Source organism: Wyeomyia smithii, chromosome 3, assembly GCF_029784165.1.
Source record: "Wyeomyia smithii strain HCP4-BCI-WySm-NY-G18 chromosome 3, ASM2978416v1, whole genome shotgun sequence".
NCBI lineage: Eukaryota > Metazoa > Arthropoda > Insecta > Diptera > Culicidae > Wyeomyia > Wyeomyia smithii.
Window position 1 is genome coordinate 128,173,728 of NC_073696.1, and position 13,231 is coordinate 128,186,958.

The following is a 13,231-nucleotide window of genomic DNA, read 5'->3' on the forward strand; positions in this document are numbered from 1 at the left end:
GTTCTTTGAAGCGCACACTTCTGAACAGAGTGGCTTTACTGTTTTCGCTATCACGTTTTGAGTTTGACTGATAGAGCTGTCAATTTTTTTTTTTCTAACTTATGGGTTTTTTTTTTCCTGTATGGACTTCCTCAATGCGACCAGAATCGTAGATCTATTGTGAGATATGCCCGGGTGTCTGCTGTATCCCGCACTTTTGTTAATGGCAATACCGCTATTAAGAAGTGGCATGCTTATTATTATTGTTCATCAGTGCTTGTGTGTAATGTGATACTCTTCCTTACACGCTTACTGTTCTACTATACCGATACTCGTTCCTCTTGCCAAATATCACCAATTATAATTTCCTGGAGAAGTTTCGTCGTGCGTCCTTCTGGCCAGTTTTATTGATAAGAGGGACTTATTTTTTGTTAAGAGGAAGTCACGCAAAGGTATTGTAGATTCCAGCGTAAAGGAAAGGTAACTGGTGGGGAGCCTGAGAATAAACCCATGCTTAAGTCCTTTTTGACATCGGATGGCCTGGTTCTACTGAGATTCGAACCCACGACCATCCGCTTGACAAAGCGGATTCTGTAACCTTGCGGCTACGCAGCTCCCTTTAACTTATGGGTTACTATGATTGATGATGCATGAGTAGATTCGTCAGTGCGTGTAAAGGTAAACCCATGAAAAATCGTCAAATTTGGTCCATTTTTTGTATCGCAAACGTTAGTGCGTAAAAATCTGTATAGAAGCAAATTTCTTACAACCAGTTCGAACTGTGTCTGGTCTCTGAAGTTGGAGTGATTTCCACATAGTACATACAATTTCATTTATTCATTTATTTATTTGTCAGCATCTCGAACTTGTTATAACAAAGGATCCACAGACTGTAAATTATTCTAAGACCTTAATTCTATTCTTTAAAAAAATCGAATATACCGGTGAAACTTTTAAATCCTTTGCAAATAGTACGTTTGGAATATAGCGTCTCCAAGGCGATAAATTTACAGCGGCTTTCATAATCTGGCAGGTTAGTTTATCTGATCAAGGCAAGTTGCGAAGGGCTTATCGGATTAAGCACCGCTGGACTCTGTCTAATTGAGTAATTGGGTTGTTTAGCTATATCAATTTTTTATATCATCTGAAAGAGCGGCATTTTCTAAGCAAAACGTGATTTTCAAAAATTTTCTATCGTTGTCCTTCAATGTTTAAATCACGAATTCAAACTGCTCGAAATCGCTACAACGACAGTAGCGGTTTAGAGCGATTTTTATTTCTTCTTTTAAAAATCGAAGGACAGCGATATACAATATAATTTTAAAAAAATCACGTTTTGCTCAGAAAATTACACTCTTTTAGCTGATATAAAAAAATCAAAAATACGTGAATATCTAAACAACCCAATTTGCGTTGTATGAACTGGCGACCACACGCATACCGCATATTCCAAGATGCTCCGAACCAGCGTGCAAAACAGCGCCTTGAAAGCATAAATGTCGTTGAAGTCTATGGTGGTACGTCGAGTAAATTCGGTTAAGGTGACAGCGAGGTCATGTCAAGTTTTAAAATTGATATCCATAGTGCTGGGGCGAACTGACAGTGCATAACAAGTAACGCAGTATACCAGACTATCTAACTAATGGTAGCAGTGGTCCCAAGCTCCTACAGGAAAGAAAAATCTACCAAGAGGAAAGTACATAAATTGAAAAAAATCGAAATTTTTTGTTTTCGATGTCAAATGACTTAAAATGCATAAAACGTCGAGATCTGGTGATGTTTCGAGAAAAGAATTAGGCAGAAAACCAACCTTCTGAGACGTTCATTCGTGTTTTGGGCGACCGAGGACCCAATATGAAATATTTTTAAAACAAGTTTCTAAAATGACTTACGAATCGTTCTGAATCACAGTTAAATTATTTTGATATTAATGCTTGGATGCTTACTAAACTAGATTTTTCATTAGGGTGGTTCATTTATGTTTTACCAGAAGCGTCTAAAATCATAATATATATAAATAGGAATTTCCTATACAGAGTTTTGAACAAAATACATCAGCGCGTGTAACAGAGGGTTTAGATAGGGTTTTCCATGTTGGTAGGTAAGTTTTCATATTAAGTTAAGCAAAAAAAAAATCGTAAAAATAGCAACTACTGTTTGTCAAAGATTTTTTTTTGTAATTTCTGCTTTATGATCCGATAATGATACGTTTCTGTCAGTCTGCGCTAACTAAGCCGTCTGTAGAATATTTACCTATGTGATCCAATCAGTTCAGAAACATCATAAAAATCATGTTATTGTCCCCTACGAAAATAATTGGTATGAATAAATAATTAAAGAAATATATCTGTATATAATTTTTAATTTTTTGTTATATCAATTCTTATTTATTTTTTTTTTTTTTACATTGCAGCGTCAAAATGCTATCTGTTGGATGATGTACGACGAGACGAAAAACTCAAAGACATTGCCAACACCATCACAAATGTCAATCGGTGGAGCTCGCCGTGTATCGCAGATACTCTCGCATTAACGGCTGCCCCAGATGATAAGCCCACTCGAGATGAGAACACCGTGCCACAGTTCAGTCCAAAAACTACCGGACAAATGCGGCCCCAGTCCTTATCAATATCGTCTACCGCACCGGCCATTGTTTCTGCCATTGTAAAAAAGATTCCCACCGGGGTATCTAAATTAGACCTGTCGAAAACGAACAATCATACAACAACCTCTAGTCCGAAGTTGCGACCTAGTCAAAATAACGAACGTGGCGATCCAGATGGGGACTGCGGTCTTGATGACACTCCCACCAGCTATCTTACAAACAGTTCCGAGCTTCGTGTTAGCCTGCCGTCAGAAGATTTGCTCAACTCAAAGAAAGGCTGGCTAATGAAACAGGATACTCGGACTGGTGAATGGAGCAAACACTGGTTCACGCTTCGCGGAGCAGCTCTATTTTATTACCGTGACCCTGTGGCTGAGGAAAAAGGAGTGTTAGATGGTGTTCTAGATGTAAATAGCATCACTAATATTAGCGAAGTACCAGTCAACAAAAATTTCGGTTTTCAGTTGACGGTTAGTTAAGTTTTCTTGTATTTGTTGCAATTTAAAAAAATTTCATTTTTTTAGACATGGGACAATCGACGAATTGTATTATCAACCGTGACCATAAGCATAAGAAACAATTGGATTAATGTGCTCAAGAATGCGGCAGGATTACCTCAAACCAAAGTTACGCTAAACAATACTACTTTAGGATTGAACAATCAGAACGATGAAAACTTCGAAACGTTAGTAGATAAGCCTGCTTTGGAAATCCAGATAATAGACAGTGGGCAAATGCAGGATAATAGTAATAACCTAGTCGGAAGTAACCGTGTCGGTATAGAAACTAATCGTGGCGAGGACACCGTAGATTGTAAAGCTACCCAAAAAAGGCAAGACGTTATAATACACCTAACGAAATCAAACAGTACCAGTGACGCTTTGAATAACAATGTAACTCAGTCATCTAATACTACAACGATAGCAACAACTCCAGTGACTCCGAAATCGACTCTATTCTCGTCAGATGAGGAATACCGTACAGCGTCTGAAGGAGGACGGAGAGATAGCGTGGGTGACTGGGGTTCGCCATTGTCTCCTTCTCCTCCAGTGCCACTTTCAGCGATAGCAAGAACCAAAGATAGATTAAGATCGTCTCATAATCGGTTACACAAACGAAGCCGCTCATCACCACCCAGCTCTCGTCGTAGTACGATTGACAGTGTTCAGTCAGAAGATCTCCTGCTCATTAATGCTGTTCAAGAGGAAGTTTGTATCGACAAAGAAATTCAACTGCGATTACAAGCGGCTGAGAAAGAGCTATCAATGCTGCGAGAAGAAACTCATGAACGTGAGGCGCGTATGTCTGAGCTTCTTACCTCACTGGAACGGACCGAGCAAGAACTAACTAAAAAACGAGAAAGTGAAGAAACTCGAGAAAAGCTTCTGATGCAGATGGACGAAAGTCGGAACAGTGCTCAAGAAATTATCGATAGGATTACCGTGGAGCTAGAAAAGAGCCGTGAAACAATAAAAGACCTAGAAGATCGATTGTCTCGAGGAATCGAAGAAAATGAATCGCTCTACAAGAAAATGCGCGACTTTGGAATATCTAGTCCTGCGTCAAGCCTATGCAGCTTGAACACAAAGATTGGTAGAATGAAACGAATGGATTCGTTCATTGATTTAACCAGTTTAAATGAGGTTGATCCCAGCAACCTTGATAAGGATATGCTAAGTGACGAATATCATGAGTTGCGCGCACGCTTCGTAAAAGCCGTTAGTGAACTAAAAGCTATGAAGCGTGAGCTGAAAGAATCGCACAAGATGTTTGACGATTTAGAGATATCCTACGTGACTTTGAAGAAAGAAATCGAGCGTCAGCAGAAAGAACACGAATCGCAAACACGCATGATGGCAGATAGGATACAGGATATGACAAATAAATATACAAATGCAGAAAAGCAAGTGCGGATGTTGAAACAAAAACTGGTACGGAATGAAAAGCGGAGATCATTGTCGTTGAAGGGAAAGGAATCGCTTTCAATACAAAAAGAGTTGGAAGAAAAAGTAACCGAGTTGGAGAACAAAATCGATGCTTTGGAGCAAGGAGTTATTATGGTTGAAGCAGCATCTTCTCCGTTGGAATCTTCAGAGATGAAAAAAGTGAAACGTGCAACTGCTCGACTTCGAAGAAAAAGTCTAGACAGTGCAACGATGTCATCCCAGCCAATGCAAGTACTGTTACGACTCAATACTCTGGAAAAACGTGTTGATACTGTAAAGGCGACAGCTGGTGAAATATTAACCGTACCGAAATCACTTGAAATCAGCAGTAGTAGTGAGACTCTCCCGGTCAGCAGTGCTAGCAGCAGTTCTCATCAAACTGCTCCTGCACCTAATCCAACCCAACCGAAAGTCTCTGAACACCTCATGGATCGTTTGAAAAGCCTTGAGGGTGTAGTAATTTCGGTTAGAGAACTTGTAAATCAAAGTATGCACCAGTTCCAAAATCTAAAGTCATCGCGATCACGCAGATCGGTTTCACCGATAGCCGATAAGAAGGATTCGTTCAAATTTGTCGAACGTTGTTTATCGGAGGTGGCTAAGTTACTTCGTGATAGCTGTGATAATTGTGTGATTCATGATTTTGCTTTGAATAATAATATTGTTCTGTTGCCAGAATCGAATCCAATCAAATTGGCACTCACGCAAATGGAAAGTCAACTCAAAAACAAACTCAGTGATCTATTGAAACAGCGCCGGATGCTGCGCGAGACGAATGGTCTAAGTCAGAAAAAGGATATGGAATTACTAGCTGAACGAATAGCATTTGAGAGCGTCTGTTTCGGACGACTACGGAATGCACTAGAACGAGCAGATAACATGAAAGAATATGAAGATAAACTAACCAAAGTGGAAGTCTCCGAAACAATACAGCTAATGTCAATGCTAAAGGCAAAACTTGCCGGTAAGTGTGGCATCAAACCAAATAGCAGTATCGATGTGCTTGCTAGTGTTTTAGCAAGAAAGCTTATGCTCTCAGCAGGCAGGACAAGTAATATAAGGCCATTCAATTTTCCTCCACTAAGCGATAGCTTGCTGGAAGATCTTTTACGACAACAGAATGAAATACATATGGTAGCCAAACGGTATAAAACCACAGTAATGGAAAACTTGGCATATGGATTGGCTGCCGAAACTCTCAGTTACATTTCATCTTCAAACGAAACAATCCAAGGCGCAGTTCAGGAGGCTTGGCGACAAGCTCAAGAAGCAGTTAACGCCGAATTAGTCCAGTCTGAAATCGCTCACATAATGATGCGTAATGCCCAACGTTATGAGAATGCATTAACGCCTGCTTTCGGGTATGCACTCTCGACAAACGAGCGTATAAATTTCGAAAATTTCGCCGACGCTGTTCAAGATGTTCTTCGCGGTGAAATGGAGCTAGCCGTTACCCAGTTAACCGAGTGCTACGAAGAGAGTCTAGCTAAAATGAAACGAGGCCAGTGGCGATTACATCTCGAACAAGAACGAAAACCAAGTGAAGGCCGCCAATTGCTGGCTGAGTTTGCTGACATTATTGCTCATAAAGCGCTGATCGATGCGCGTGTTCAGGTACTAAAAGGTGATTACGTGCCGGCCAAAATAAAACTTATTAGTGAAGATGCGAACAGTTTTAGTGTTGTCGCATTGAAGAAGTATGAAAACTTGTACACCGATCTCACTTTCGACCTGGAAATTGCCAATGCAGATGACATTCTTGCGGAAGCAGATTTTAATTTTATGTATAAATACTTTACGAATGAACACTTAAACAACAAAGCTGATATTAAAGAAATATCACAAGCGCTCAATGAGCTAGAACGAATGATAGTTTCACTGCAGAATACAATGATACCTGAAAATGTTCTCATTGCTAGTTCAATTGACGCTGACAGCCTGCGAAGTATTCATACACGTTGTTTGGATATTCAAAAACGCATAACCTCTTTAATTGCGGCCGCAAAAACATTACAATTGCAGTGTAATGAGTGTGAGCGGTTGCAAGAAACACTAATCGAAATCTCTGATCGCCACGAGTCCGACATGGCTGGCTTAAAGCAACAGAACGAGGCCAAAGTTACTCAGCTTAACAGAAAAATTGATGAGCAAAAACAGCTTATCGTGAACATTGAAAATGAAAAGAGGGAAATTCAAGAAAGGCTCAACAATGAGAAAAATGCATTAAAATTGCGAGAGAAAGAGTTCGTCGAACTAAGTGCAAAAATCTGCAATTATGAGTCGATGTGCCATGATAAAAACAAAGAAATAGAAGAATTGCTGGAAAACTTTGATGAAGAACGAAAAAAATCGAAAGTACTTCGAGAGAAGTACGATGAACTTTCCACCAACTACCTGCGAAATGTGGAGGAGTACACCGAACTAGAGAAAGAGCGTGACCTTGTTTTTGAGCAACTTCAAAAGGAGAAAGATCGAGTAAAAAAACTTGAGAGACATCTTGAAATGTTGGAAGCAGAACACGCACAACAAGTCGACAACCTGCATGCTGCTTATCGGGAACAACAAATGGCAAATGAAATTGATTCACAGAAAGATAAGGATGACGAGGATAGTTTGCGATTGAAATATCAAGCAGAAATTGAGCAGTTGAGAGTAAGTAATCACAAGTTTTTCTATTATGAAAATGAACTTCCTAATGACGAATGGTTTTCTTAGGCTTTGTGTGAAAAGGGGCTGGCAGCAATGGAAGCGTCCCATAAGCGCATCATACACGATTTGCAAGAAAAACACCAGCATGATATTGCTCGATTAATTGTGGAGAAAGAACAAGCTTTAGCCGAAGAAACTCAGGTTTGCAGCGAAACGTGCATCTTTGTTGAGCATAGCCGTGTGTAGGATTTTCTTTTAGGGGGAGAAGGCTAGGAGGTTTCAATCAAAGGCTGATAGAAACGTATGCATGGTTTCATTACAACACTGTAGTGACTGATTAGACAAAATCACTAATTCAGCGCTGTTTACCACTATTATCGGTTTCCCATAACAGTTGCCGGAGGGAACGCAAATAATTGTACAGCTGGCGAAATACTGATATTTTAAATAATCTCAATTTCGAATGGTTTGAATGTGTGGTTTGCAGTTTATATAGTTTCACTTCATTGCTGAGCTTTTTCATTTCATATTAAACTGTATTAAACGACCATACCCCTTATGTTTCTATTTTTTTAATACTTTGTATTCAAAGATTGATAGATTGAGAGTATTGAATTTACTATTATTTGAAAAATTGAAAATTGCATATTTTTATATTTTTTAAATATTGTACGAATGTTGAGTTTTTAAATCTACGTTCTAGTAACACTGGATAATATTTCTCACCACAAGTTTTCGGTAACATTGTCTTTTTTGACATGTTTACTGTTAAGCTGCACACTTAGATATTATCACCAAGCACGTAGAATAAATTACCGAGATTTCAACAGCTGAAATCTCGGTAAAAATCTCGATAATACATCAAAACACCGAGATTCTGTAGAAACAAAAAATCAAAAACCTGTCAAACTTTAACGAGGTTCTCGGTAATGTTTTGCTGAGATACTCGCAAATTTCAACTGTCAACTTATTACGAGAACTTCGGTAAAATTATCTGAGATACGTGTTTTGCGAATTTTTTTTAGATAACCCATAATATGATCAAAACGTTTAAATATATAAATTAATTTATTAATTACAAAGTCAAGAGTTGTATTGCATACAGGGAATAAAGTAACATCTATCACTCTGCAACTTACGTCCTGCGAAGTGAGTTGATAACTTACAAAATTGAGTGAATAAAGAATTAATTTTTTTTTTCAAATGTTCTTCGCAGCAAAAAACCAAATTTGAGAAAAAATAGTGTATACTCACTCAATATTTTAATTAATCTGAACATTGAAGATTTCTTCATAATAATAATCAGCCGTAAAATGTTCCTTTTCTTTCTACACCAAAACACAAAAAAAACTGTTAGTAAAGCACTGGTTGTTTTGACAGTTCAGTTTTTTGGAATATCGGCAAGAGATTTTTTTGTTCGACGAAATCTCGGTTAAAGGATCCAGGATTCGGTATTTTAGTTTACCGAACTCGGAAATTTCCGGGTTTTATGTTTTTTTTGGTAAACGAATTTACGGTATTTCAGTAAACACGTACGGTTTCCGATTTCTCAGTAATTTTTTTAACAAACAATGATAAACTAAAATGTTTTCAAGTAGTTCGGTATTTTACTTTACCGAGAAAACAAAATGCAGTTAAGTGTGTGGAGGAATGAAACTGAATGAGACATATAAAGATGCGAAAAACGGAAAATTTACCAGGAAACAACGACAATTTCTCAGCAACTATAAACTTTAGAATAAAGTAAATCGAATAACATGATTCGATCTAGAGTATTAGGCGTCGTACATAAATTACGTAACGCTAAAAATCTAGATTTCAGACCCCCTCCTCACCACTAGTAACAATAAGTAACCTTTGATATAACTCCCCTCCTCCCTAAAATTACGTAACGCTGAACAAAGCGCAAATTTTCAATTTTGAGCAAACGTTACAGTTACGTAACTGTTTCAAATGCCCCTTCCCATATAGAAAACAATAAGTAACCCCCCCCCCCCTCTCTTTCATGCGTTACGAAATTTGTGTTCCACACCTAATTGCCTTCGTAAATACGATAATGACATACATGCAGTTTTAGAACTCTTCTCGCACTATATCCTCACCTACATTCACCTCACTGAACGCGATCCACCACTGGTACCACTCTGCTTCTTCTATAAGATTAACACGGAATGATTAAAGCAAACGCTTTTATTCATACGGCTTGATAAGAAACTGGACGTAGGTATTTTTCCATGCAACTTTAAGGTTAGCTTTCCTTTCATATGACGATTTTGAGCGTAAAAATCTAAGCATCCAGCTAATAAATAGCTCGAGTTGCTACTCAATGCATGTGTCAGCGGTGCAAACAATCGATCAAAGTTTCACACACGTAATTTTAATGATTTTCCAGAAAATTATCTTGTAAAATTCGGACAAAGTTCGGACACTGAGTTTCACCTTAATATCTGAAATGGTGCAGAACTAGAGAAAAAATGTTAAAAAGCATTACATTTGTGTACGACACGATGGGATTTATCAGTATCGACTGGGGTTAAACAATTCGGTGGTTTTAACCAGTAAATTTCAGTGATATATTTCTTTCAACTCTCTCTATCTAACACTAAGATTGAAATAGTACGATAATGTGACCCTAAAAAATTCAAATGGGTAACTGGGGTCGACTTACGGTCTGTGGATATTATCCCAGTTCCGAAAATTCTCATATGAAATGGTACAGGTCGGAGTATTTTTTTTCTGCTACTTGTTTATAATTTTTATTTTGAAATTTTACCTTTACAACCCCTTCCGGCATATTTGTTACCATTTCTGTCTCTTTCGGTATGTTTGTGACATGTCTGAGTTATAGGTAATGAGATTTCGGTGTCAGGGAGGTGAGTGAAACCAATAAAAGTCTATTTTTTGACGTAGAGTTACGCCTTACGGCAGCACTCTGGGATAAGGGCGCAAAATGAAATTCCGAACATCGAGATTGTCACGAAAGTTGTCCAGCATTTAATGCTTAATACTCAGTCATTTTTCAACGGATTTCTTTCATTCTTACATCAATCGATTGGAAAATTATCTAAACGTTCACCAAATGCAGATTTTTTTTCGAGTTGAAAACAAGCCGAATATCAGCATATGGATTTTCCAGAAGCAGAATGATGGAAAAGCCGAAAATTACTTCCAGGCGTCATTTTTAAATTCAAGAGAGGGCCTTCCGGTGTCTGTACAGTCAAAAATGACCAAATACCACCTAATATGTATTCTGTAGTCGGGATGATTGCTAGAGACCATAAATTGAATCCAAACGCAATTTTGAAATCCACGGTTGCACCTTCCGATGTCCAGCATCCAGCATAAGATACCAACATAGCTCCCAATACAGGTATTTTCGGATTTGAGATGATGCCCTGATGACAGAAATCAGCCCCCGACGCCACTTTAAAAATCAAAATAGTGACTTCCGGTGCCTAGAAAACAGCCCAAAAATGACTAAATATAATAGAGTATGAGTACTTCCGGAATCAGGATAATACACAGAGGCCAGCACCTATGCCCTAGCTTATGGCAATAAATACATGGCTGTCGTAATTCTACGTTAAACCTGTGGTCATGTCTCATACACAACCTTTCCGCTTATTATTTCCGATTATTTAAATATGATACACGAGGTCACAAATCATTCACAGACACTACGAAGATTAGCGGCCTCAGAATACTGCCTTGTGGAACAGTTTACGTTTGTTCCAAGTGATTAAAAATCATAACTACTTCAATTACATAATTTTAAGGCATCAAAAGGTGCCATTAAATTTCACACTAGTAATAACACCAGCAAGTTTGCTTAATTCATCGTCATTTGGGATTGCCATTCGCCAATGGTCTAATTCTCTCGTTATCTCTGACAGAATTTTTTGCCATTTGCATTACTTCTGCAGCTACCTGCTGCCAAGAATTGAAACCCAACACGAGATACTATTTTTCCTCTTCATTCTTTGCCACGACCACCACCTAACGTCCGAAACAAACTGACAGCGTTCTGATATTTAGATGGAATGAAACTTCAATATTTTTAAATTTTCGTTGAACTTAAATTTAAATATTTTTATAATGATTTTAAAAGTGTTGAATGTTTTCGAAGGTGTTTATTTTTCTTTTGAACTCAAAATACTGCTCCGATCACACGGCTATGTTGTTGGGAGAGCAAATTTTCATATCATTCTTTACACAGGCAACTTTGGCAGCATTAGATGCAATGAGGAAAGCTCACCAGAACGAAGTGCAACGCGAGGTGGCTCGTTTCAAGCAAGAATTTCTGAGGCAGTTTCAGAAAGGAGGACAGCCTCCACTCGCGTATAAGGAGAAAGAGTAGTCATCACTTTCAGATAGAAATTCATTAACTTTGATTAACTTATGATTATTTGTTTAAGGCAAGAACTTGAGGATGTAAGACAAGAAATATTGTCCCTTTCGGAAAAATATTCAATGAAATGCGTGGAAACTGCGTCATTGGAAGAAAAATTACGAATTGCTTCTCAACAGCTCAAGTACTCCCAACAGCATATTCAACAACTTGATGTTAGGTAACCATTAAACAATTTTTATTGTTTGATATCTTTAAACTGTTAACATTGACGTACTTACAGGAATAAGCAATTGCGTGCGCACTTTGTATCTGGAGAATCCAGTGAACCCTCTTCATCAAACAGCTACTCCTTAAAAGGAAGCTTTGATAGCGCAGTATGTATCCTCAAATGTATTTCAATTTGTCTTTTGTGTCATGTAATATTCGATAATATCGCAATAATCATTATATGCTAGGCACAACGTATAACCAACCAAGATTTAACATTATGGTTTCATTCGTTACTGTTTTTTGTTTTATTTCATTTTCCACTATTTTAACCCAAAACAAAACTAACAGCATGAAGATGTACGCAGTGTCAAAAGTTTTTTGAGCAGCAACAGCAGCAATGCGGTGAAAACTCCTGCAGTGACGGTAACCGCGGTTATGAGCACCACAAATAGTTTGGCAACTACAACGTCTGCCAGCACGGCGACTAGCAGTCTATCATCCATGGGCCACTGCATTGAAAATCATCACAAAGAGTACCACACAATTAATAATAAAAAAGAGTCACACCCTAAATTAAAGCTTTGCGAAGGTATTTCATTGTTCTAAGTATTACTTAAATTAACATGTATGGAAAAGTCTCATTCGTGTTGTATTAGCAGCCAAAATGATTTTAATTAGTTTATTTATCTTCGGTATTCTCAGGCATTGTTAGCAACGAGCAAATGCTCATGAGTTCGAACCATAGTAGAACCAGGCCAGTCAACGTTGGCGGGACTGTTATGCAGCATGGGTTTATTCTCAGACTAGACAATTTAAAAATTTTCTGAACATTTCAAAATTTTCAGACAAAAACTTTCTCATGTCTAACATTTTTCACGTTTTTTACTTATGAACGCGCACACGTCTCATGTATGTACGGGAAAATATATTACGTTTTAACGATACTTCACTTCCATCAAAGATGAAATGAACAAAATACTTGACTTCCAGTTTGCTGCCATCTGATGACTCAAATCCGCATAAAACTGTGGTTGGGATCATACAAGAATATTAAAAAAATGCTTCCCCTTTCGCCATCTTGCTGTCATCATTTAATTACCAGTACAAATTAGTTCGACAGTCGTTCACGCACAGCGACAATCGTGTTCGCTGCATACTGCAAGAGTCGGGTATCTAACGCTATTTTATGTTTGTTGTGGTTTGGAAAATGCGAAGTGGTTAACGCTGTTTCACCTTAAGAGTGCAAATTTTTAATACAATTCTCAAACATAGCAGTGTAATGAGAATTAAAAAAATAGTGTATTTAGCGTTTATCGATGCATGGTTTTTAAAGCATTTAAAGTCACATAAAAGTTTATTGGAAACGACGGATTCGTTAGTTACTTTTTCCCAGCTGCGCCGAGTAACTGAAACAGTCTTCTATATGGTCGGCGTGCAGTCAGACCGATCCAAGCGCCAAAAACATTATTTCGAGTAATCAGTGTTCAAAGT

At 38.0% G+C, this 13,231-nt stretch overlaps 1 protein-coding gene across 5 annotated transcripts in view; it reads left to right on the forward strand.

The window, feature by feature from the left end:
* LOC129731486 (protein outspread) overlaps positions 1 to 13,231 on the forward strand; it is a 272,875-nt gene that overhangs the window by 257,261 nt on the left and 2,383 nt on the right. For 4 of the 5 annotated variants that reach the window (XM_055691541.1, XM_055691540.1, XM_055691542.1 and 1 more), the window contains 7 exons: positions 2,393 to 3,054; positions 3,109 to 7,182; positions 7,246 to 7,380; positions 11,396 to 11,532; positions 11,595 to 11,747; positions 11,811 to 11,904; positions 12,089 to 12,329. In XM_055691541.1, coding sequence (XP_055547516.1) covers positions 2,393 to 3,054; positions 3,109 to 7,182; positions 7,246 to 7,380; positions 11,396 to 11,532; positions 11,595 to 11,747; positions 11,811 to 11,904; positions 12,089 to 12,329 — 5,496 coding nt within the window. The remainder of the gene's footprint in view (positions 1 to 2,392; positions 3,055 to 3,108; positions 7,183 to 7,245; positions 7,381 to 11,395; positions 11,533 to 11,594; positions 11,748 to 11,810; positions 11,905 to 12,088; positions 12,330 to 13,231) is intronic. The other variant, XM_055691545.1, reaches the window with a different exon arrangement.